Below are 24,226 nucleotides of genomic sequence, written 5' to 3' on the forward strand. Positions count from 1 at the left end.
GGCAGTCTAACTGAAGATTCTACAAACATGCAAGTTGACATTGGTTATTGTGCACCATTGTTAAAATATATGGAACAAGATGATGCCATGCCCATAAAACATATATCTGATTAGTAGTGATGTCCCTCCTCTACACTACAACAGATAATTATTTTAATTAAACTTCTATCAAATATCGCTTTTCTGTGAATGTAACCTTGTCACAGGCTTTTCTTGTTATCGCCCTTTACTGTGATGAAAACTGATGATTCTGTGAAGTGGAAAAGTACTTTGCTGGTTTTTTTTTTCTTCCCCCAAATTTGGATTTTGTATTCACACCCACCTCCCTGAGCAATTACATCATGAAAGTTTCGCTTTGTCCCAATATTTCAACTGCCACAGCACTAGGAGAGCTGAAAGCGAAAGGTGAACGGGTTAATCGGGATTAAATCCTTCTGGAGGGGGCTTGTCGCACCCCCCATCCTTGTTGTTGATGCTGAAGAATTCACAGAGCATGTAATTAGAGGAATGTGAAGGGCTGGTGCACCTGCAAACATGGAACCAGTGTCTGGGAACCTGCGCCCGATCTCCTCTCTGGAATAACTGCCGCTTATTCAAGCATTGTGGCCGGGTAGTCATCTGCTAAAGCAATCTGTGGTGCATTTTTAGTGAGTACCCAATACAAGCTACTATGAAACTGAAGCCTACATTTAACTCTCTTAATTTACTTGCTGTCTGTGTATCGGACAGTGTTGTCAGCATGCCAGCTAAAAGTTGCTGAGATAATATTAATTGGCCTCTTTGAGAACCTGTATTTCAGAATAGTCGCACACAAAGGAATTCACAATCTGGAGATTCGCAATCAAGCATCTGGCTAATGCAAACATTTTGTTTAGCCAGTCTTCAATTTTTTTACTAGCTGCTGACGCTTTTTGTTTAAAATGACAAAATGAAAAGGTGCAGTTTCAGAAGTATAAAGTTTGTGGGTAAAAGTTGAAGCATTTGTGGAAAATTGGTTACAATGGCATTGACACAAACAGGCAGGAAGCCTTTAATTGGCAACGATCTGCAAAATAAGTTTCCCAACTTTATTGTCCCTTCCTTTAAAGCTGAACTCCGGGTACAAAAACTTTACATTTAAATACAATCTTCAACAACCACAAACAATATATGTCAACATTGTGTGCATCAAATACCTTTGCAAAGCAGCTATTACCTTGTAAAGTGACAACATTATTATGCTGTACATAGCCTGTGCAATGAGCAGAGCTGTGTGAAGATCGCAACAGGCCCCACTCATTATAGGCTACCTGCCGAAAACAACAGGAGGAGGTGGAGACAAAACCAGTCACCCTGCACAAGGAGAGAGAGCAGCAGTGACAGGTCTTTATTACAGGAAGCTCCTACACAGAGATACATTTTCATATTGGACTACTGCACAGATCTGGTAGAAATACACAAAGCGCACCAAGATTCAAGTAAAAATACACATCTTTTCTATTAGGCTGTATTTGCTTATACCAGAGAGCAACTTTAGGGCCATGCCAATGTGGTAAAAAATTGATTTTGACTTTTAGAAGAGAGCAGAATAGTTTGCAACACATCATGTTGATAAACAAGTTTGAGCCTTGCCTCCTTTGGCGTCCCACTTTGTCCCCGAACACTGTCCTCCTGTTATCAGACTTCTGAGCTCCTGGCGGGCGTGTTAATAAGTGCGACCCATCATGCTTATCTGCTAATCAAGAATCTTGGTAATTCTGGTTATCATGGCTCCTTGGACATTCCTGTTGCCGAGAGTCTGACATTGGCCCCCAAAATATTTTGTATCTATGCAACCAAGTAAGTGCTGGCTGCACCGGAAGAAGAGGTTTTCAAGTAGATGTAAACCCAGTCCTCACATATCTCCTATAAGCTTTAACATGCATATTTCAGCTGTTAGTTTTGTTTTCAGTTGGGGAGTACCCCCCTTAAAAGAAAAAAAAAATCACATTTTGTTGCTTTGCAGCCTGAAATGAAGACGCAAAGTTTTTGTTTTATCCAGCTGTATTTACTAAGTGCAACATCCAAGTGAAAGATATAACACCAACATGTAAGAAAAATAAATTTAAAAACGAAATCACGGAGTTGGAAAAAGGATCACCCCCCCTCCTAAAAATTACTTGTAAACTCAATCAAGTGTAGCTAATCACCTTCTCAATGGCATGCAAAACAATATGACTTTCAACTGTGATCAGCTGTGGTAATTTTGATTAGCTCAGCATGAAAAGAGCTTTCCTGGAGCATTTCAGTCCCTGGTAGTCCAACTGAAGCAAACAATCAACTATGGGTGACCAGGCACTGTCAAAAGCTCTCTAAGATAAAGTTGTGGAGCCGATGAATTCAAAGAAATTTCAAAGGTTTTATCAATGCCTAGAAGCAAAGTTAAGTCTATTATTACGAAGTGGAAGGTATTTGGTACAACACAGACCCTTCCTGGATCAGGACATCGCTCCAAAACTGGATAAAAGAGCCAGGAGGTCAGAGAGGCTACCAAGAGGCCCTACAGCAACTCTGGAGCAGTTGCAGGAATTTATGACAAAGAGAGGTCATTGTCTGCATGTGACAACAATATCACAAATTCTCCACCATGTGGCTTGTATGGGAGCGTTGCAAGAAAAAAGTCACTCTCAAGAAAGGCCACATGCAGTCATGACTGAGCTTTGCCAAAACGCACCTTGAAGACTCTGAGGCCACATGGAAAAAGGTGTTAAGGAATGGAATTATTTGGCCTGAACACTAAATGATATGTCTGGTGGAAATCCAATACAGCTCACCATCCAAATAACACCATTCCTACAGTAAAGCATGGAGGTGGTAATATCCTGTTATGGGGGGGTTCTCTGCAGCAGCACTTGTTAGGATAGAAGTAAATATTGACGGGCAAAATTCTTGAGGAAAACCTGCTCCGCTCTGCCAGAAAGTTGTCAATGGGAAGGTTTTCCTTCCAACATGACAATAACTCAAATCACACAGCAAAAATGACCACACAATGGTTGAAGGAGAAAAAGGTGATTGTCCTCTCATGGCCTAGTCAGAGCCCAGACTTAAACCCCATTGAAAATCTGTGGAATGACTTGGAGACTGCAGTCCACAAATGGTCACCAGTTCTGCAAATAATAGCGGGCAAATATAGCAACATCTAGATATGCAAAGTTAGTAGACACATCTCCCAACAGACTAAAGGCTGTAATGTAAAATAAAAGGTGGTTCAACAAAATACTGACACAAGGGGGTGATCCTTTTTCCAAGTCCATTGATTCTGATTTTGATTTTTTTTTTTTTCCTGCCATGTTGGTGTTATATCTTTCACTTGGATGTTATAAGTTGCACTGAGGAAATGCAGCTGGATAAAACAACTGCCTTCATTTCAGGCTGCAAAGCAACAAAATGTGATTTTTAAAAAGGGGGTTATTTTTTTATAAACCCACTGTATGGTAAGATAATTGTAAATATAGAGCTTAGGTCTGCTTTAGGGTCGATCTCTAACCTAAAGGTTTTTTTCTTTTTTGTGTGTATGTTTTTTACATTTTCGATATAGTGGGGATTGCTTAAGGAAGAAATCTCTCCAAAGTATGAAAACATGCCATATACTTTAAGGGGAACTTCCACCAAATAGCTACATACACACCCCAAACATGTATATAGGATCTGTTTTAGGAACTTTAGTTAAATAAAGCATTGTTTCATAATCCCACATCCCTGTTATTTATATATTTAGGGTGACACCACATGACACTGTGCCATTGCCCTTCCTCCTGACTTCTGATTATTAGCAAACACCATCATACCAATAACATGCAGCATGAGCTCTTTGCAAGCCTGCATTCTTCTCTCACCTTTCGGATTGCAGACCAAATGCTGCACCTGCAAGCCTGATTTTATGCTGCAGACACCTGTGCTGTCATATAAGGTGACACACTTATGCAGGCCATAAACGGTTCAGTTATCGTCCGATTTTTCATCCAAAAGAATAATCGGCCGATTTTCGCACTGTTAGTGGGGCAATGGTATCGGCCGATTTTCGCGGTTCCTCCTCATTTCTTTTATTGGTCATGCTGGAAAATTTGTGAAAAACAGCTGATTTTTGCAATCATTAGTGGCAACAGAACGATTGATGTTTCTTTTTTCGGACGCAAAATCGGCTGATAAACAAACCGTCTATGGCGTGCATTAGAACTGCTTCAGTCCCTGGGAGCTTGGTCCAGGTAACCTCTGGCAGTCCATGGTTTCTGAGGTGTATCTTATCAAATGCCAGGTCCTCATACAGCGGGAATGCCCTTATTGACCATTAAGACCATCTCGATGCCACGGATTGAGAAACAAATGCTAAAATGGGTCTTATCGCTAAAAATGCAGTAAGGCCATTTGTTACATTTTGGTGATTTTTTTTTTCTCTTTCATTTCAGCATCACGTAAAATGTGCACATGGAAAGAAACACATGTAAACTTTGTTCAGTGCAGTTTAATGCCGGCCTAGCCTGCCCCCCTTGGGTTTGGCTCAGGACAGAGACTCTTAAGATCTCCCTTGCAGTGTCCGATCACCCTGCGGGGTTCTTATGTGGCTGGCGGGACTTCTGAGAATCGTCTCTGAAATAACCGCTCATCTCTTGGCGTGAGCACAGAATACCCTGTAGGAGCATGTCACTTCTGGACAGTCTCTTCCTCTTGCCCTTTCAGAACCAAAACACACAATATCAATGGAAGCTTCCAATTATTCCAGATTAACCTGTTAATTGCAGAATAGGATGAGAATGAGAATCGGCTGGTGGAGTTAGAACAATGGTTCTGTTTCTCCTCCTGGCTGTTTGAGTGGAGGGAAATCTTTTACCTCCGCACAGCCATTCATGCTTTTATCATATCAGGGCCTATATAGGACATTATTATATGAACAAAGATACCTATTCATGTATTTATTGACTCCAACAAAACTGTTAATTTTATCCTGTGCATATTTTGAAAAGATTTTTGTGTTTACATCTACTTTACCATCTATGTAAAGCCAATTTCTTTTTTTTTTAAAGCTCAAGCTTTATCTGCTTATCCTCCCTTCCCCTCATTAACATGCAAAAATAATTAAATACCTTATTTTACATCCATTTTATTATTGGGTCTCTGTACTTCTCTGTGTAATGCGGGCAGATCATGGCTGGTGGAAGGGATGAGCAGGGTGCTGTATATAGCTTCCTAAAAAGATCCCAGCACCCTGCCTCAGTATACTTCTCAAGAAACCTCAGACCTGATGCAAGGAGTGGGCTGGCTATTGTGACGAGTTCTGTAAATATCAAATTGCCATGGTGTGTCGGTGTCAGTCTGGAGGAGTGGGTGTTCCTAATCAGGCTGTATTTGCATGAAGACCACCCTAAATTAAATGCCCAGATATGATGCTGAGCCCCCATGATTGGAAGAAGTGAAATCCAGTGAATAAAAAGTGTGGGACAGGGACAGTCAGGCTGGGGAGCAAGGAACTAGATGATGCTGGGAGTCCTTCAGCCAGGGAGTGAGGTAGGCTTTAATCTGCCTTGCTTCTAATGCACATTGTGAAAAAGCTTACATTGTTCGGTGAAATCAGAGTAAACAATTTCAGTACAGGAGAGGAGAGTGTACAATTGTTAGACTGGCTAGAGTTCAACTTAAAAAAAAAAAAGCCATTCATGGCCCATTGTATAGCCCAATAAATGTAGCAGACTACATGGAGGGAACGATTGCACTCTTATTGCTGCAACCTATTTTTGTGTCTCTATTAATATACTTTCTTACCAGAATAGAGACAATGGATTTGCACACTTTTTGCTCCGCTCTGTGGACCTGTTTGTAGTGCAGCTCTGGATAACATATTTTGCCCTGGTCCATTTCCTTGTTTCTCTGTGTTTTTGTCACCAGAATCTGCCGCTGAATGGTGGGATCAATTGCTGCTGATCTTATTCTCCCCACTTTGTAATAGCAGATGGGAGGAATTGGGGAAGAGTCGATGTTCTATGTATTGATATTATCTCCCGGCTCCGCTCCATGACATTCCCCAGTGCGGGACCTTCCACTCTGCACATAGATCACTTTATTCCACTTTTTCTTGCGCTTTATTTTAAATAATGATGCATGGTTTATTAAAAATAACTTCAATCCACATAGCTGTTTGTGGGATTTAGGTTAGAGCTGTAAAGTCAATACAAACCCCAACTTGATGACAGTCGTGTACTGTGCACTGTATACAATAAACCATCTTGTACAGGTCTGCATAGAAAATGAAACAAGAGCGCACTGGCCTAGTGCTTTACCCCAGTTTAGCTTTTTATTAACGTAATATAAGTTATACTCACAAACAAATGAGACTGATCGCATAAAAAGTGACAATAGCCTGATGCATTTGTCCACAAAGAGCCAATAAGGCCTAACGCCAAAGAATTGGCCAAGGTAAATGTGACACGTTTTGAGGGTAACCCTCGTCCTCCTTTGCCACCCATCAGCCATGATCTGCCTGCATTGCATAACGAAGAACAGAGACACAGTGATGATATTACTGGGACTAATATAATATATGGAATGAAAACTGAAAGGTTTTATTTGAAAACAAATCAGCATGTTGATGAGGAGGGAATGGAGGAACAAGGGAAGGCAAAATATATGAAGAGTAAACTTGAACTTTTAGGATTCCCAAGGACAAAAGATAAATGTCTTATACCCAGAAATTAATCAGACGATCATATGTTCAGTCAGCTATCTGAAATGTGACGCTACTCCTTAGTTTTCATAGAGAATAAAACCGATTGAATAGGCCTATCAGGCTGTGCATTGCCAGTCTCGCAGTGCTAGATGACACAGGTTATGCTTCTCCATAGTGGAGACAAGATGGCTGATAGAAGCCCCCCACTTCCAGTTCTGCCTGTTTAGGGGACATACTGTGGCCCCTGTCTTCATGTCCTAAATGAAACAGATACCCTCCATATAGCTGGTTCCTGCAGCGTTCTTCTTGTACTTCAAAGCTTCGCACAGGCCGAGGACTGTTTCCTGTAATATCACAAACAGATGGTGGTGTTCTCTCGCCGTGTCCTGTGTTATGACAGCGATAATCGGCTGTTCCCCACTGTGCTTTTGTTTCTGATAACCAGAAAATGGTGTCCGTTCCCCTAGCCCCCCCCCCCCCCCATCCCAAATCCCACAGTCATTACTACAACGTCTTAGTGGTTTTATACATTTCAAAAAGAAGTTGTTTCATCAGTTCTTACAAGTGGAACACTTACTGTGTCACTGTCTTGCTGTGTTTCATTCAGGCAATGGAAGGGAAAATGTTTGTTGTAAAGAGAACAGGTTATGACTGGACATGAATCTTAAAGTGTTAAAGTGGAACTCTGGCCAGAATAAAAAGTGTCAGATATGATGCAGTCTTTCATTACCTGGTGATCCTGCCAGTACGTTTGTTATTTTTCAACTTCCTTTAACAGATCAAGTTGTCCAGCAAAAGTGGCATTTAGAGTTGAGACAAATTATTTAGCCCAGGTACACACTTGTGCGATCCGCGTTCTGCAGGTACGGCAGCCAACTTATTTCAATGGAAAATGCAGGTAAAGATGTCCTGGAACCTTGTTTTAAAATCAAGCCACATAGAATTTGAACGTGTGAAAATGCGGGTGTTTTGCAATGCATGGCGATACCGTTGAGAATTAATAAATAAGTAGAACCTCTTTTTTTAATCCTTGGGTTTAGCCTGTGGGTGCCTTTAATACCAGCTTTGGGTGGGGTTGGCCTCTAAAGCTGAACTTCAGCCTTCCCTTTAGTCTTGCACAATATTACAGGCTCCTCTCCTGTACTAAAATTGCTTACTCTGATTTCACTGCACATGGATTCTTACAGTTTGCATTAGAAGCTGCAGCAATTCAGGTAGAGCCTGCCTCATTTCCTAGATGGAGTACACCCAGCATCATCTAATCCATTCCTCCCCAGCGTAACTGTCCCTTGCCAACCCCTTTCATTTATGGGATTCAGTACTTTCAGTCTGAGTTCAGAGTCACATGTGGGGGCGTACCAGATGAGGAAAAATTATAAACGGATTACATTTCAGCTTTAAACTTGAAAGCTAAGCAGCCTGACATGTATTCACTGGAGATGGTTATTAACAGGTGGGGATGCAGACTGATGAATGGAGATGACGATGCTCCTGACGATGCCTCAGTCATGTACAAACCTCATTTTTTTATCCACTGTATCATGTGGAACAAATCGCACATCTTGTAAATCTCAGCTCCTGCTGTGATTGATGCCTGATGGCCTCTGCAGGGCTGCTTGGGCTGTCCAGCTGCTGCTGTATGAGGATTCTTCACTGCATGTATCTCTTCTCATCGAACCAGCCAGGTCTTAAAGTTTTATACGTGAAAGTATAGCCATTTGCCACCTCTACCCCACTTTAAAATATGTCATCTTTGGTAGACTCTGGAGATTAACCATCACCATGAAGAATTTGGCAATGATGTGCAGTCAACATTGGAGTGATTGAACATGGACAGGAAGTGGCTGATAGAGGGTGCAGATGATCAGCAGACCTGAGATGGGATAAAAGATTTTAAAAAATCTGAAAACCATATTTAAAACATACACACAGTCTTTCTTTTTTCACAGTGCCACAGAACAAACTGAATGTTGTCCAATTACATCAACAATAAAACTGCACTCCTACTGTAAAAACAATCGCTCTCGACAAAGGTCTTTCATAAAGGTCTTTTCTTCAACACATACTGTCAGATGTTGATTTATTAAGATGCTAACCATGTCATATATCCTATCTCAACCCTGTTAATGTAACATATTTGTCATTCTCTTTGATAATGTCAAACTTTGGTTTGGAACAAAAAAAAAAAACTGTACTCCAAACATAAAGAACTTGAAAATCCAAGCTGTGCTTTAATGATGGGCCATGTAACAAAGGTGATCTTCAGCATTCAAATTGTCACCAGAATCAGGATTGCTGACAGACTGCTTAGCTCTCTCTATTGTATTGTATACATAGGTAGGCAGGCCAATAAAGATGTCACTCCTTCAACAGCCAGGTAGATTTGGCCGCATTTAGGGCCATAGAGGGAGAAAATCCACAGAGGTCAGTGGAAGACTTTCCTGCATGCCTTGTATGTGTCTCTATGATTAGTCCAGTTTTTGTGTAAAACGTTTCAGTAGAAGAGGTCCAAAACAGAGACTTTGCTCCTGCTTGTCCAGAACAATAAAGTTACACTTGGCTTCTCCATTGGTTTACTGGTGTTTGGAGCATTAGGACAAGCCCCTGCTCAGCCTCTGGAACATGGTCATCCAAGGGACTGACCCAGTGTAGTGGGCTTGTGAGCAACAAACTTATTTCTTCATTTACAGCCAAAAAAATTTTGCTTCTTCACTGCCCCCTTGCTAGCGAGGGAGATGCACCGCTAGTAGCACACTCGCCTGTATAACATCAGCCAATAGCTACTACTCCATGCGCCCACCAGCTCCACAAAAGTGCTTGTTGACTTAGTGACCTATCATCAGGTCCGTGCACTGTCACATACCTGTGCAAATACCTACTTTCAGAAAATAACTCCCTGCATAAGACCTCTAATTGGGTAATGCAGACATTCAATGTTAACGTTTCTGACTTGAGGGTGTAAGTAACACTACAGTGCCTTGAAAAAGTATTCCTACCCCTTCATATTTTCCACATTTTGTCATGTTACAACCAAAAACATAAATGTATTTTATTGGGATTTTATGTGATAGACCAACACATATTGGCACATAATTATGAAGTGGAAGGAAAATGGTAAATGGTTTTCAAATGTTTTTACAAATAAATATCTGAAAAGTGTGGCGTGCGTTTGTATTCAGCCCCCCTGAGTCAGTACTTTGTAGAACCACCGTTCACTGCAAATACAGCCACCAATTTTTTGTTTTGGGGATGTCTACCAGCTTTGTACATCTAGGGAGTGGCATTTTTGCCCATTCTTCTTGAGTCTGTGAACAGCACTTTTCAAATCTTGCCACAGATTCTCAATTGGATTTTGGTCTGGACTTTGACTAGGCCATTCGAACACATGAATATGATTTGATCTAAACCATTCCATTGTAGCTCTGGATATATATCTAGGATCGTTGTCCTGCTGGAAGGTTAACCTCCGCCCCAGTCTCCAGTCTTTTGCAGACTCTAACAGATTTTCTTCTACGATTTCCCTCTATTTGGCTTCATCCATTTTTCCATCAACTCTGACCAGCTTCCCTGTCCCTGCTGAAGAAAAACATCCCCACATGATGCTGCCACCACCATGTTTCACGGTGCGGATGGTGTGTTCAGGGTGATGTGCAGTGTTAATTTTTCTGCCACACATAGCATTTTGCTTTTAGGCCAAAAAGTTCAATTTTGGTCTCATCTGACCAGAACACCGTCTTCCACATGTTTGCTGTGTCCTCCACATGGCTTCTCGCAAACTGCAAATGGGACTTATGGCTTTCTTTCAACAATGGCTTTCTTCTTGCCACTCTTCCATAAAGGCCAGATTTGTGGAGTGCATGACTAATAGTTGTCCTGTGGACAGATTCTCCCATCTGAGCTGTGGATCTCTGCAGCTCCTCCAGAGCTACCATGGGCCTCTTGGCTGCTTCTCTGATTAATGCTGTCCTAGCCCGGCCTGTCAGTTTAAGTAGACTGCCATGTGTTGGTAGGTTTGCAGTTCTGCCATACTCTTTCCATTTTTGAATGATGGATTGAACAGTGCACAGTGAGATGTTCAAAGCTTGAGATTTTTTTTTTTTAACCTAACACTGCTTTAAACTTCTTCACAACTTTATCTCTGACTAGTCTGGTGTGTTCCTTGGCTTTCATGATGCTATTTGTTCACTATTGTTCTCTAACAAACCTGAGGGCTTCACAGAACGGCTGTATTTACACTGAGATTAAATTACACACAGGTGGACTCTATTTACTAGTTAGGTAACTTCTGAAGGCAATTGGTTCCACTAGATTTTAGTTAGGGATATCAGAGTAAAGGGGGCTGAATACAAATGTATGCCACACTTTTCTATTTGTAAAAAATGTTGAAAACCATTTCTCATTTTCCTTACACTTCACAATTATGTGCCACTTTGTGTTGGTCTATCTAAAAATCCTAATAAAATACATTTACATTTTAGGTTGTAAGATGACAAAATGTAGAAAATTTTAAGGGGTATGAATACTTTTTAATGCACTGTAAATAAAAAGGACTCTACAAATTCATATTGTGACTACTTTTTTCATGAAGAGCCTCAGTTCACACAAATACCTGTAAAAAAGAATTGTGAACAATGTGTTAACTTAACTTGCACTCAGAAAATGATAATAATAATAAGGATGACACAATATAACTGTTGGCGCTATACAAATCATGTATAATAATATAAATAATAATATACAATACTTTTAAATCAGTACCCACAAAACATGTATACCATTGAATTTTATAAATCACAATGTGCAGAAAGTGGCCTGTGCATCAAATTGTAAAACATAAACCTACTCAAAATCATTTAACAATAGCGAAAAATAGTGATAAGAAGTCCACTGCCATAGATATGATTATAACTTATGAAGCCCAGATAACTGTATGTGACACATCAGGTGACAATCTCCTCCACTAACATGAATGGCAGGCCTCTTACCTGAACAATATGACCCCTTACCACAGAAGGCCAAACACATTTGTCACCAAAGGGATCCTAGGGTAGATGCTAATAATCCCCCAAAAATTATCCTCGCTAACCTCATTTTTTGACTCCGCAATAGCATTTTTTAGGAAGGCCTTAATGAAAGGAAGAAGAGCACTCCACATAGTATGACTCGGTATACCACATCTGAATTTATTGTTAAAAACAAAAAAAAAAAAACATACAAACAGAAGCAGTAAAATGGCATACTCAAATGATATAATAGTTCTACACCAGTGTTGGGATTTCTCACGCAAAGAAGAGCAGCTGTATTCCAATGTACCATGTGCATTTAGAGTATATTATTTGGTGTAAAAAAAAATTACTTTACAGCGCAACTATTTGTGTCACTTATTACAAGTCGGTGCAGTCAATAAATTAAAAACCATAAAGAAATATATACGGAATAAGTAATAAGTAATAAAAAGTATTAAGCCCTTAAAGTCCCATATACCTGTAAAGTGTATGTACTTAAAAAAAAAATAAAAGTGAAATTTTTTTAGTGCACTTTTTAACCACTGGAAGACTAATACATAAAAAAAGCATATTTGGAATGTGTGTTCAGATCAAATCCTATGTACCATCCGACTCATTTCGGCACACTTGACATCATGGGCCGAGAACAAAAGAATTGTGTATTTTTATATAAACTTTAATTTTGAAGGGGAATGTCTGTTCCTACACACAGCTGTCATGTAGTCTGTTCTCCCATTAACAGGTAGGGACAGCTATCCTTTTGAGAGTGATGCCAGAGACACCGGTTCTATGCTGTAGCCTTCAAGCTAGTTCTTGTAGAATCAGTACAAGATGGCATCTTCCATTGGTCCGTGACAAAATGGCTTCCCCCCTTCTACATAGTTCAAGGAAAGACTCAAGATACAGATAAATAGTGGCTGTGGGTAGCCAAATGCTTTTCTCGGAATCTCACTGTTATTGTTAAGTGCTGCTGAGTGCGTTCTTATCACAGACCCACCTCCCTTTTCCTTTCCCCCAACTCAACTTATGACTCCTTTATCCGTTTTCCATGGCACACAGCATAGACCCTAGGGAGCGCTAGCAATGTGCCGTATCTGCAGCAACTGGCTCAAATCTCAGCCGTTAATTCTGCTTATCCAGGCGCTGACAGGCACTTAAGTCCATGTGTGCTGAGACATGTCACTCCGCCTGCTCTGTCTGTGGATAGAACACAGCAGAGATTGTGTATCGTCTGTCCTGAGCCTCTTCACACCTAATAGGGCACGTTGCTGTGTGCGCAAAATGAACTACGACAAAATGTCGCCTCTTCTTATTCTATTTAGATTTCCCCCAACTCTTAGATTATAAGCACATGCAGGCACAGCTCTGTTCTCCTCCTGCATCTCGCCTTTGTTTTTTGAACTTTTTATGCTCAATTCCCACTGAGTTATGGCAATGATAAGAAGTGTAACAGTTTGACTTTTCCTGCCTCGCTGATGTTGTTACTTCCTTGCAAAATGCTGCACTTTTTCCAAACTTTCTTCAGCCAAGTAATATTATTATTATAATACAGGATTTATATAGCGCCAACACTTTGCTCAGTGCTTTACATTATAGTGGGAGACAATACAGTAACAATACAGTTCCATACAAGAGGGATTTGAGGGCCTGATCCTTGGAGCTTACAATCTAGGAGGGAGGGGTGAATGGTACAGTAGGTAGTAACTGTGGGGGATGGAGTGGTTGGAAGAGTAGAGGATACCAGAATTAGCAGACGGAGGGATAGGCTTCCCTGAAGAGATAGGTTTTCAGTGATCGCCTAAAGGCAAGTAGAGTAGGTGATAGTCTGATAGACTGGGGTAGGGAGTTCCAGAGGATGGGTGACACCCTGGAGAAGTCTTGGAGACGAGCATGGGAGGAGGAGATAAGGGAGCTAGAAAGTAAGAGGTCTTGCGAGGAGCGTACGGTTTGAGTGATATATAGAGATAAGATCGGTTATGTAAATTGGGGCAGTGTTGTGGATGGCTTTATATGTCATTGTTAGTGTTTTGAATTTTATCCGTTGGGCAACTGGGAGCCATTGGAGGGATTGGCAGAGGGGTGGCGGATACGGAACGGTTAGTGAGGTGGATGACTCTGGCAGCAGCGTTCATGGTAGACTGGAGTAGGGATAGCCTGCGATGAGGTAGGCCAATGAGGAGGGAGTTACAGTAGTCGAGGCGTGATATGACAAGGGAGTGAATAAGTTGCTTAGTGGTTTCCGGGGTTAGGAACGGTCGTATCTTGGCGATGTTGCGGAGGTGAAGTCTACATGATTTTTTCAGCGATTGGATCTGGGCTAGAAGGACAGATGGGAGTCTAGGATTACACCTAGTACCCTGGCATGAGGGGATGGACTGAGGATGGTGTTAGCGATATTTATGGTGAAGTCAGTGGGGGTGGCGCGGGCAGGGGGGAATACTAGGAGCTCAGTTTTGGAAAGGTTGAGTTTGAGGAAGTGGAGTGACATCCAAGCCGATACGTCGCTTAGTAGGCTAGCGATGCGGGTGGAAACTGAAGGGGTGCGGTGAGGGGTAGACAGATTTGCGTGTCATCAGCATAGAGATGGTAATTGAAGCTGTGGGAGTTTATCAAGTGACCAAGGGAGGAGGTGTAGATGGAGAAGAGAAGGGGTCCAAGGACAGAACCTTGAGGGACCCCTACAGAGAGAGGGAGTGAGGAGGAGGTGGCAGCGTTATAGGTAACACTGAAGGAGCGCTACGATAGATAGGAGGAGAACCAGGAGAGAGCGGAGTTGCTGAGGCCAAAAGAGTGTAGTTTTTTGAGGAGGAGGGGATGGTCAATCGTGTCAAAAGCCGTGGAGAGGTCGAGTAGTAGGAGTATTGAATAGTGGCCGTTGGTTTTTGCAGTTAGTAGATCATTAGAGAGTTTTAGTAGGGCAATTTCGGTGGAGTGTAGAGGGCAAAAGCCAGACTGTAAAGGGTCGAGAAGGTTGTTGCCAGTGAGGTGGGAGCTCAGACAATTGTAGTCTAAGCATTCTAGGAGTTTAGAGTTAAATGGCAGCAGGGAGATGGGTCTAAGGTTGTTCAGGTTGGTGGGGTCTAGGGAGGGTTTTTTTAAATATGGGAGTGATGTGCGCGTGCTTTAGAGGGGAGGGGTAGGCACCTGTAGAGAGGGAAAGATTGAAGATGTGAGTGAGGGAGCATAGGATGGAGGAGGAGGGTGACCGAAGGAGTTGTGAGGGGACAGTGTCCAGGGGGCAGGTGGTGAGGCAGGTTTCTGAGAGGACCTTAAGGACCTCTTCAGTGGTAGCGAGGTCGAAGGAGGAAAGTGTTGAGGGAGGTATGGTATGAGGAATGCTAAGTGGGGTGGGTGTCTGTGTAGTGGCGATGTCCCTACGAATTGCGCCAATCTTGTTTTGGAAGGGGTGTGCAATCTCGTGGGCAGTGAGTGAGGAGCTGGGTGGCGGTGGGGGTGGAGAAAGTAGAGAGTTAAAGGTAGAGAAGAGCCGACGAGGACTCGAAGAGAAGGTATTGATGAGGGTGACAAAGTAAGCTTGTTTGGCAGCGTGAAGGGAGGAAGAGTATGTTAAGGCAGATTTATAACGGGTGAACCCTTGGTGGGATTTGGTGTTACGCCATAATCGCTCCAGCGCGCGAATGTGTCATTGGAGATTCCGGGTGTGGTCAGTCTGCCAAGGTTGTAGAGGTCGGGGCCTGATGCTTCGTGTTGTTAGGGGAGCAAGTGAGTCTAGAGCGGATGAAAGAGAGTTGTTGTAGACAGCAGTGGCCAGGTCAGGGCAGGACAGGGGGTTGATGCTGTCGTAGAGCTGGTAAGTTGCAGAGTGGAAGGGAGACGGGTTTAGGTTTCGGAGATTTCTGCTGGTAATTGTTTGCTGTTTGGTGGGATAGGTGTTAGAGGACGAGGAGACTGTGAAGGTGATGAGATTGTGATCAGAGAGGGGAAATGGGGTGTTTGAGAGGTTATAGGGAGTACAGTGGTAAGAGAAGACAAGGTCTAAGGTATTCCCGTCGGAGTGAGTGGGGGACTGTATACACTGCGCTAGTTCAAAAGAGGAGGTTATGTGGAGGAGTTGAGATGTAGCCGGGTTATTGACGTTAATAGGGATGTTGAAGTCTCCGAGGATGATAGTGGGTAGCTCAGAGGAGAGAAAGTAGGGTAGCCAGGCGGCGAAGTCATCGAGAAAGCAGGACAGGAGGCCGGTAGATCACTGCAATCCTCAGAGAGATCGGAGAGAATAGCCAGATGCAGTGGGTCTCGAAGGAAGAGAAGGATAGAGAGGGAGGGTTAGGGAGGACTTGAAAGGTACTCAGTGGTGACAGAAGTAGACCAACCCCGCCTCCTTTCCGACCACTGGGCCTGGGTGAGTGGGTCAAGTTGAGGCCTCCATAGGAGAGTGCTGAGGGGGAGACAGAATCTGCTGCTTGGAGTCAGGTTTTGGTGAGTGCTAGAAGGTTAAGAGAGCGGGAGACAGAGGTTGTGGATAGAGGTGAGTTTATTGCAGACCGAACGGGCGTTCCAGAGTGCACATGAAAACGGGGGGGTGGTTCTGGGGAGCAAGGGGACAGATATGAGATTGGGGGGATAGCGGTAATTCCCGGAAGAAAGAGGATGTCTTGTGTGTGGGCGAAGTAATGGAGGACCAGGGTTCGGGGAGATATCCCCAGAGGTTAGGAGGAGAAGAAGGGTGAGGAAGCTGGCATGTGAGCGGGATCTATACGGGCGCGCATGCCTTCCATTCCTGGTGTTAGGGTCAGCAGGTGAATGAAGTATCAGCAGGATGTGATGAGAACAGTAGTAAGGAGATGGGAGCAGTGAGGGTGAGATGTACATGTTTTTGGGTGGAGCAGAGGGACGGAGAAGTGAGGTTTTGGGAACACAAGAAAGGAATATGAAAAGGAAGGAGGAGTAGAGGAGGCATTTAAAGGTGCAGGGAGTGGGGATCAGGTATGGAGAGATGGTTTCCAGGGGCGTTTGATTGCAGATTGTCTAGCATGCAGTAGAGTTTCTTGTTGTAGTATCTGCCTGCAGCTAGAATTCTTCTCCTATGGGTTAAGCTGGGCTGGGTTTGGCGTGAGTGGTATCTGAGTGGTCAGATCTGGAGCGTTGTGTGGCTATTTCTTGAGGGAGGACGTTCGTGCTTTTATGGAGATATGCTTGGAGTTTAGTGGCTAGCTTGGTGTGAGGGTTACTAGGCAGGGTTCAAGGTCCAGGTGGAAGTTCCAGATTGTAAAATGAGGGTTGGTTTGAGGAGGAGAGGGATGGGTGACAGTTGTAGAATTTATGTCCCTGCCTTAATATTCTGCCAGTCCTGCTATATTTTGAAAATGGTGTTTTGATTAATTTTGTTGAACTTTTCTTCTGCTGGATTGAGGTCATGTCCCGGTGTTCTTGATCTTAGTTTATTGCAAATACTTCGCTCCTGAACTAAATTCACACCCTTCATGTATTTAAAGGATAAGTTCACCTTGCGTAACATGTTACTTGTTACACCCATATTCAGGATCTGGCTGGCCCCACATCCCCCCCGATCCCCGCTGTGACAGCTAGTGGGGGACCTTCTCCTCCCCGCTAGCTGTTACATTTTTTCTTTTTAAATGGCCCTGCAGGGTTCCGCCCACCCAGCCGCATCGTTCATTCACAGTATTCTGTGAATGGGAAAACTACAAGTCCCGGAAGCCTTTGCGGCTGTCCGCTTGTAGCTTTTAATGAACTTCCATGGTGCTCCACAACACCGTGGTAGTTTATTGAGCCTTCCTGTCAGTTGTATCTGCTTGCTGTTACGGGATGTATGAGCAAGCAGGTATACTGACAGTTCGGGGAGACCTGCATGGCACTGGTGATCTGCTGATTGCTGGTGCAATGCTTTAGAGGCTCCACAAACAAAAAATAATGAATGCACATTTTTTACGTGTAAAAAAAATTGCATTTATTATTTTTTGTTAAAAGGTGAATTTATCCTTTAAAGTTTTCAGTCATATCCCCCAATTCTCTTCTTTCCTCAAGTCTGTACATATTAAGGAGGAGCTCCAGTCACTTTTGTGTTTATTAAAAGTCAGCAGCTACAAAAACTATAGCTGCTGACTTTTAATAAACACACACTCATCTGTTCAAGGGTCCAGCGATGTGCCCACCCAATCTGTTCCTTCCCTCGGTCTTCTGTCCTCACCACTGGCATCTCATCTGTTGACAAACAGAAGACTGCAGGGAGGGAGGAGAGGAGGAGAGCTTACACTTCTCAAAATCAAGTACCCCCCCCCCCCCCCTGGAAAAAGTTCAATTTGGTGAAGAGGAGGGGGGGGGGAAGCCCCTTTTGGTTGGACCTTCACTTTTAAGTGCCTGAAGTCTCTCCTGATGTTTTATCCCCCAGACCTTTCATCTCTTTTGTTGCCTGTCTCTGCATTCCTTCTGTCTTATCAATATCTTTTTATAAGTGATGTCTTCAGAACTAGAAACAGTTTTGCTAGTCTAACTAAAAATGTATATGGGTGAATCAGAACTTCCTTCCTCTTGCTGGTGATCCCTCTAGATAACTAAAGGTCTATATTGGGATCTCCCTCCTGCTGGGGATCCCTCTGGTGATACCGAAAAACCTATGAAGAGAGAATCAGTACCTCCTTCAATTGCTGGTGATATCTAAAAATCTTTATAGTGGAATCAGGACCCCCTTCCCCTTGCTGGTGATCCCTCTAGTGATAACTGAAAATCTTTATAATGGAATCAGGACCCTCTTCCTCTTGCTGGTGATCCCTCAAAGGGTAACAAAAGATATATATTTTTATCAGGACCTCATTCCCCCTGCTAATGATCCCACTAATGATGCACTGAGAAGCCTGTTCCCTTTCCCCACTGCCAGGCCACATTCTTTGCTAATTTTGTAATCTTCTGAAATAGGTACCCAAAATATTTTTCCTCTGATATTTGGGGCCAACACTGTACCCCTACTGTTGTGCTTTTAGTTAAGGATTATTTTTCGCTGAGTACATTCTTTCTCAATCTGAATTGAGAAGAAGCTAAGCTATTTGTATATTGTATTGTCTGTGATGGATGTGATTGTATATGGTGGAGGGTTATTGTGTGTATGTACTGAACTGTTACTTTTATGCCCTGCTGATAATTTTTTTTCTCCCCATGGCATAGATGATCCAGCCCCTCCTAGACCTTGACCAAAACCGCAGCAAACTCAAACTATACATTGGGCACCTGACTGCTCTGTGCCATGACAGAGACCCCCAGATTCTGAATGCACTTCATCCGCCCGAATCCTACCACCTGGACGACAACCGGGCAGCTTGGGAGCAGAAGCTGCAGACGCTGACCGCCGAACAGGTGAGTGCACTACCGTTGATTCCTGTTCATTTATAAAAAACCAGTGGATTATATTCTCACTTTGTGTTATTTCAACATGTACACCAAAAGCAATGCTTCACTTAAAGATACTGGCGCTTACTTACTGTGCTGTATTTGATTATATTTGATTTGTAGATATTTGGACATTCCTTCTTCCAACTATTAACAACTCGATATACTGTAGAAGCAAGGATTGTTATTATGCTTTTTCATTTAACCACTTCCCGTCCAGCCGCTGTATATAAATGGTGGCACTCCAGGGGCGGGTTGTTGTTCATAAACAGCGCCCGCCATTATGGACTGTGCGCGCTCTCTGGGAGCACACAGCACCGCGATCCGATGCCTGCGGTGTCCTCCAGACACAGTGGAACACCGATCGACATACGGGACCTCTGTGTGATGTCCCGATCATGTGATCACTGATTGGCCAATCAGTGATCACATGCAGAGTAGTAAGCAAGATGTCACTTCTAACATTATTGCTTACTACGTGTGAAATCTGTGAATGATCACAGAGGTCACATGGTACAAGGCTATTCACAACAGCCTTGTACCATGTGACAAGCTGTGACCAATCACAGCTCACACAGTGTTTCTCAATGGCTGCAAGAATGCAGCCAGAGAGAAGGAGAAATGATTGCTTTTACAGCCTTTATGGGTGTAAAAGCAATCAGTGTAAAAAAAAATCTTCATCACCCCCCACAAGTAGTACAGTGTCACCATGGTGACACTGTACTGCTAGGGTGACAGTATGTAGAAAAAAATAAAATAAAAATGTAAAAAAAATTAAAAAAAATTATACTTTTTGGTTATAAACTAATTTGGGTTATTTTTTTTCATACTAAAAAGATAACTGAATACATTTTGGCCAAGATTTATGATGAAATATTATTTATTTGCAAAATTTTATAAGAAAAACACGTTTTTTCAAAATTTTTGGCTTTTTCATTTATATAGCAAAAAAAATAAAAATCCCAGTGGTGAATAAATACCACCAAAATAAAGCTTTATCTGTCTCACAAAAATGCTAAAAAATTCATATGGGTACAGTGTTGCATGACTGCGCAATTGTCATTCAAAGTGTGACAGCACTGAAAGCTGAAAATTTGCCTGGACAGGAAGAGGGTAAAAGTGTCCGGACTGGAAGTGGTTAAAGGAACAATAAACAGTATATTTTTTCTCCAAAAATAATCCATACACATCTACTGCCTAATGGCCCTGTAATTTATGTTTCATGAAATTGTTTCTTACTTTTTTTTGCCTCCTTGAAACATCCTCTGTGAGTTTAGAACCTCTCCTTTTCCCTCTAATTTCCATTTGTTGGGAAAGAGCAGTACTCGTTAAATGCAGTTATAATTCAAACTAAAAATCCCATAGTTTATCTTAAATGAGGGTGACTATGTTCCTACATTAAGTGGTGCCATGAAGAATGAACAAAGCCACCCTCTAACAGGATATCAAATCACTGCAGAAAAAAAAAGAAATTGGAAGGAGGCTGAGAGCAATAGTAGGTACTTTTTGGGTTAAAGCAGTTGTAAAGGGTGGTTATTATTATTATTATAACACAGGATTTATATAGCACCAACAGTTTGCTCAGCGCTTTACAATATAACGGGAGACAATACAGCAACGATACAGTTCACTACAAGAGGGCCTGATCCTTGGAGCTTACAATTTTAATTTTTTTTTTTTTTATCTAAAATAACAAACATGTTTTACTTACCTGCTCTGTGCAAGGGATTTGCAGAGCAGCTCCAAACTACCTCTTCTGGGGTTACCCGCCAGCGATCTTTGCTCCTCCTCTTCCATGTCTGCCACTGAAGCAACTGCTCGCTATGCAGGCAGAAGTGCAGGCTTTCCCCAGAGTTGGGCTGTGTGTGTCCATTATGGCTCTGCCCTGCCCCCTCTCCTTTCTTGCAAGATTTAACTGACAGCAGCAGAAACCAGTGGCTCCCACTGCTGTCTCTGTGCCTGTGAAGAGAGGAACACAGACCAACGCTGCTGCAGACGGGCACAGCTCCGGATCAAGACAGGACTGGGTAAGTATATAAAGGGATGAAGGGGCAGTACAAATACTGCAACATTTTTACCTTAATGCTGGAAAAGCATTAAGGTTAAATATATCTAGCCTTTAGAACTATTTTAAGAATACATACTTTAAAATAGTTTTTTTTTCTTTTTTTTTTAAACCACAGTTTAGTGTCACTTTAAGGAAAGAAAATCCTCTTGGGGTAAAATAGATACAGTGAAGAAAATAAGTATTTGATCCCCTGCTGATTTTAAATGTTTGCCCACTCACAAAGAAATGATCAGTCTAAAAATCGAATGGTAGGTATATTGTAACACTGAGAGACAGAATAGCAACAAAAAATTCAAAAGAAATGCATGTCTAACAAATTATGCACTGATTTGCATGTTCATGAGGGAAATAAGTATTTGATCCCCTTCACAAAACATGACTTAGTACTTGGTGGCAAATCCCTTGTTGGCAATCCTAGAGGTCAGACATTTCCTGTAGTTGGCCACCAGGTTTGCACACATCTCAGGAGGGATTTTGGCCCACTCCTCTTGGCAGATCCTCTCCAAGTCATTAAGGTTTGGTGGCTGACATTTGGCAACTTGAACTTTCAGCTCTTTCCACAGATTTTCAATCAGGTTAAGGTCTGGAGACTGGCTAGGCCACTCCAGGACCTTAATGTGCTTCTTCTTGAGCCACTCCTTTATTGCCTTGGCCATGTGTTTTGGGTCATTGTCATTCTGGAACACCCATCCACGACCCATTTTCAATGCCCTGGCTGAGGGAAGAAGATTCTCACCCAAGATTTGATGGTACATTGCCCCGTCCATCGTCCTTCTGATGCGGTGCAGTTGTCCTGTCCCCTTGGCAGATAAACACCCCCAAAGCAGAATGTTTCCACTACCATGTTTGACAGTTGGGATGGTGTTCTTGGGGTCATAGGCAGCATTCCTCCTCCTCCAAACACGGCGAGTTGAGTTGATGCCAAAGAGCTCGATTTTGGTCTCATCTGACCACAACACTTTCAACCAGTCCTCCTCTGCATCATTCAGATGTTCAGTGGCAAACTTCAGACAGGCCTGGACATGTGCTTTCTTGAGCAGAGGGATCTTGCGGGTGTAGTGTGTTACCAATTGTTTTCTTGGTGACTGTGGTCCCAGCTGCCTGGAGATCATTGACAAGATCCTCACTGGTGCACCATATATCTTGCATGGTGCACCACACCTAGGGAGACTGACAGTAGTTTTGTGTTTCTTCCATTTGCGAATGATTGCACCAACTGTTGTCACCTTCTCACCAAGCTTCTTGGCGATAGTTTGGTAGCCCAGTCCAGCCTTTTGTAGGTTTACAATCTTGTCCCTGACATCCTTGGACAGCTCTTTGGTCTTTGCCATGGTGGAGAGTTTGGAATCTGATTGTTCGATTGCTCCTGTGGACAGGTGTCTTTTATACAGGTAACAAACTGAGATTAGCAGCACTCCCTTTCAGAGACTCTAATCTCAGCTTTTTATCTGTATGAAAGACACCTGGTAGCCAGAAATCCTGCTGAATGATAGGGGATCAAATACTTATTTCCCTCATGAACATGCAAATCAGTGCATAATTTGTTAGACATGCATTTCTTTTGAAATTTTCTGTTGCTATTCTGTCTCTGTGTTACAATACACCTATCATTCGATTTTTAGACTGATCATTTCTTTGTGAGTGGGCAAACATTCAAAATCAGCAAGGGATCAAATACTTATTTCCTTCACTGTACATCTAAAATAGGATTCCTCACTTGCTTCTGTTCTGTAGTTTATTTAGATAAGGCCTTTATGGTCATATGATCACAATCAGTGGTTTAATAGGTAACATTCCCATCATCCCAAGTCATCCCTCTAAACCAGATATGTCAGACTCCAGTGAAAGAGCGGGCCATATTCAGTGGGAAAAGCGCCACATCTACTTTTTTTCCAAAAAAAAGAGGATTATAGTACTTGAGGACTTACTTATAGCATCAACCTACAATATTTTATCCATGAGAATTGGCATTAAAACATTTCAAGAAGTATTTTGCTTCAAAATGACAAATGAAGGGGTACAGAGAACAACTGGAAGAAGGGATGCACCGGTATCATTGCCGATACTGAGTAATTTCATGAGTACTCGTGAAAATACTACTGATACCTTAACTGATACTTTGCAATGCGATTTGTGCTAATGGATGCAAATTGCGCCACAAAGATTAGCATGCAATATGAACAGGAATGTGATTCCTGTCCAAATCACATGCGGTTTCCCCACTGCTTCTGTGTGAACCCTGGCTTGTCATAGCCCGAGTTCACGCTCAGATGCAGTCTAGCCCAAACTGTCATCACTGCCACTTTCTCTCCTCTCCTCTCTTATCACTGACACAGTATTGGCCAGTACTTGTCAATACATCCCTAAATTAGTTTTTTTGGTGCAAACAGTGCAAAGTATCTGAATTTGACTTGGTATCAGTCTCTTGCAGTCCCTGTAGAGCAGTGATCAGACTGGGAGATTGAGAAGCAGCAGGAAGAGGCAGTCAGTTTTGCCACAGTGCCTACGTGCTTTGAACATTCATGCTGAGAGAAGGAGAGAGCAGAGTGACAAAGTGAGGAGCTCATCATTCTGCTACTTCTCCTGTCATTGTCCAGTTACAGGCTGTGGGAGGGACAAGAGCTGTGATTCTGGTCTTTTGCCCAAAGTGAGCTGTGCTGTGTTTCAGTGCTGTGTAAATCTCAGGACTAGATAAACAGGAATACAAATCCATTGGCAGTTAAAATGACTTTATTTTTATATTCTGTGTATTTCATTTATGTATTTAGCTGTTTGCCTGGAGTTCTGCTTTAAACTTTAAAACCCCTAAGAACCTGAATGAAAACTTGAGTGCCACTGGTGGTTTAGAAAATAACAGTTTGTCATACAACATCCTGTACAAGTATCTCACTAAGGATGAAACTATGACAGTGAACAGTGAACCTAAGAACATTTTATAGGGAATGCTTTTCAATTCTCCTTCAGCTCAACACAGATTTCAGTAGAAGCAATAAGCCAGTTACAGGAGCAGAAAATCCCATTTTCAGATTGTCTGTTTTGACGGTTGACCTATTTTTGACTTTAAACTTCTTTTGATTAGGTTCAGGATTTATACTATATTCCACCTGATATCAG

At 42.4% G+C, this 24,226-nt stretch overlaps 1 protein-coding gene across 15 annotated transcripts in view; it reads left to right on the forward strand.

Moving 5' to 3' along the window:
- ERC1 (ELKS/RAB6-interacting/CAST family member 1) overlaps positions 1-24,226 on the forward strand; it is a 352,762-nt gene that overhangs the window by 321,448 nt on the left and 7,088 nt on the right. For 8 of the 15 annotated variants that reach the window (XM_089671795.1, XM_089671801.1, XM_089671796.1 and 5 more), the window contains one exon: positions 18,823-19,011. In XM_089671795.1, coding sequence (XP_089527921.1) covers positions 18,823-19,011 — 189 coding nt within the window. Of the gene's footprint in view, positions 1-18,822; positions 19,012-24,226 lie in introns of those variants that run through there. The other 7 variants (XM_089671804.1, XM_089671807.1, XM_089671808.1 and 4 more) reach the window with 1 other exon arrangement.

This window comes from Staurois parvus, unplaced genomic scaffold, assembly GCF_062004578.1.
Source record: "Staurois parvus isolate SC_StPar_1 unplaced genomic scaffold, SC_StPar_1.0 ptg000114l, whole genome shotgun sequence".
NCBI classification, from domain to species: Eukaryota; Metazoa; Chordata; class Amphibia; order Anura; family Ranidae; genus Staurois; species Staurois parvus.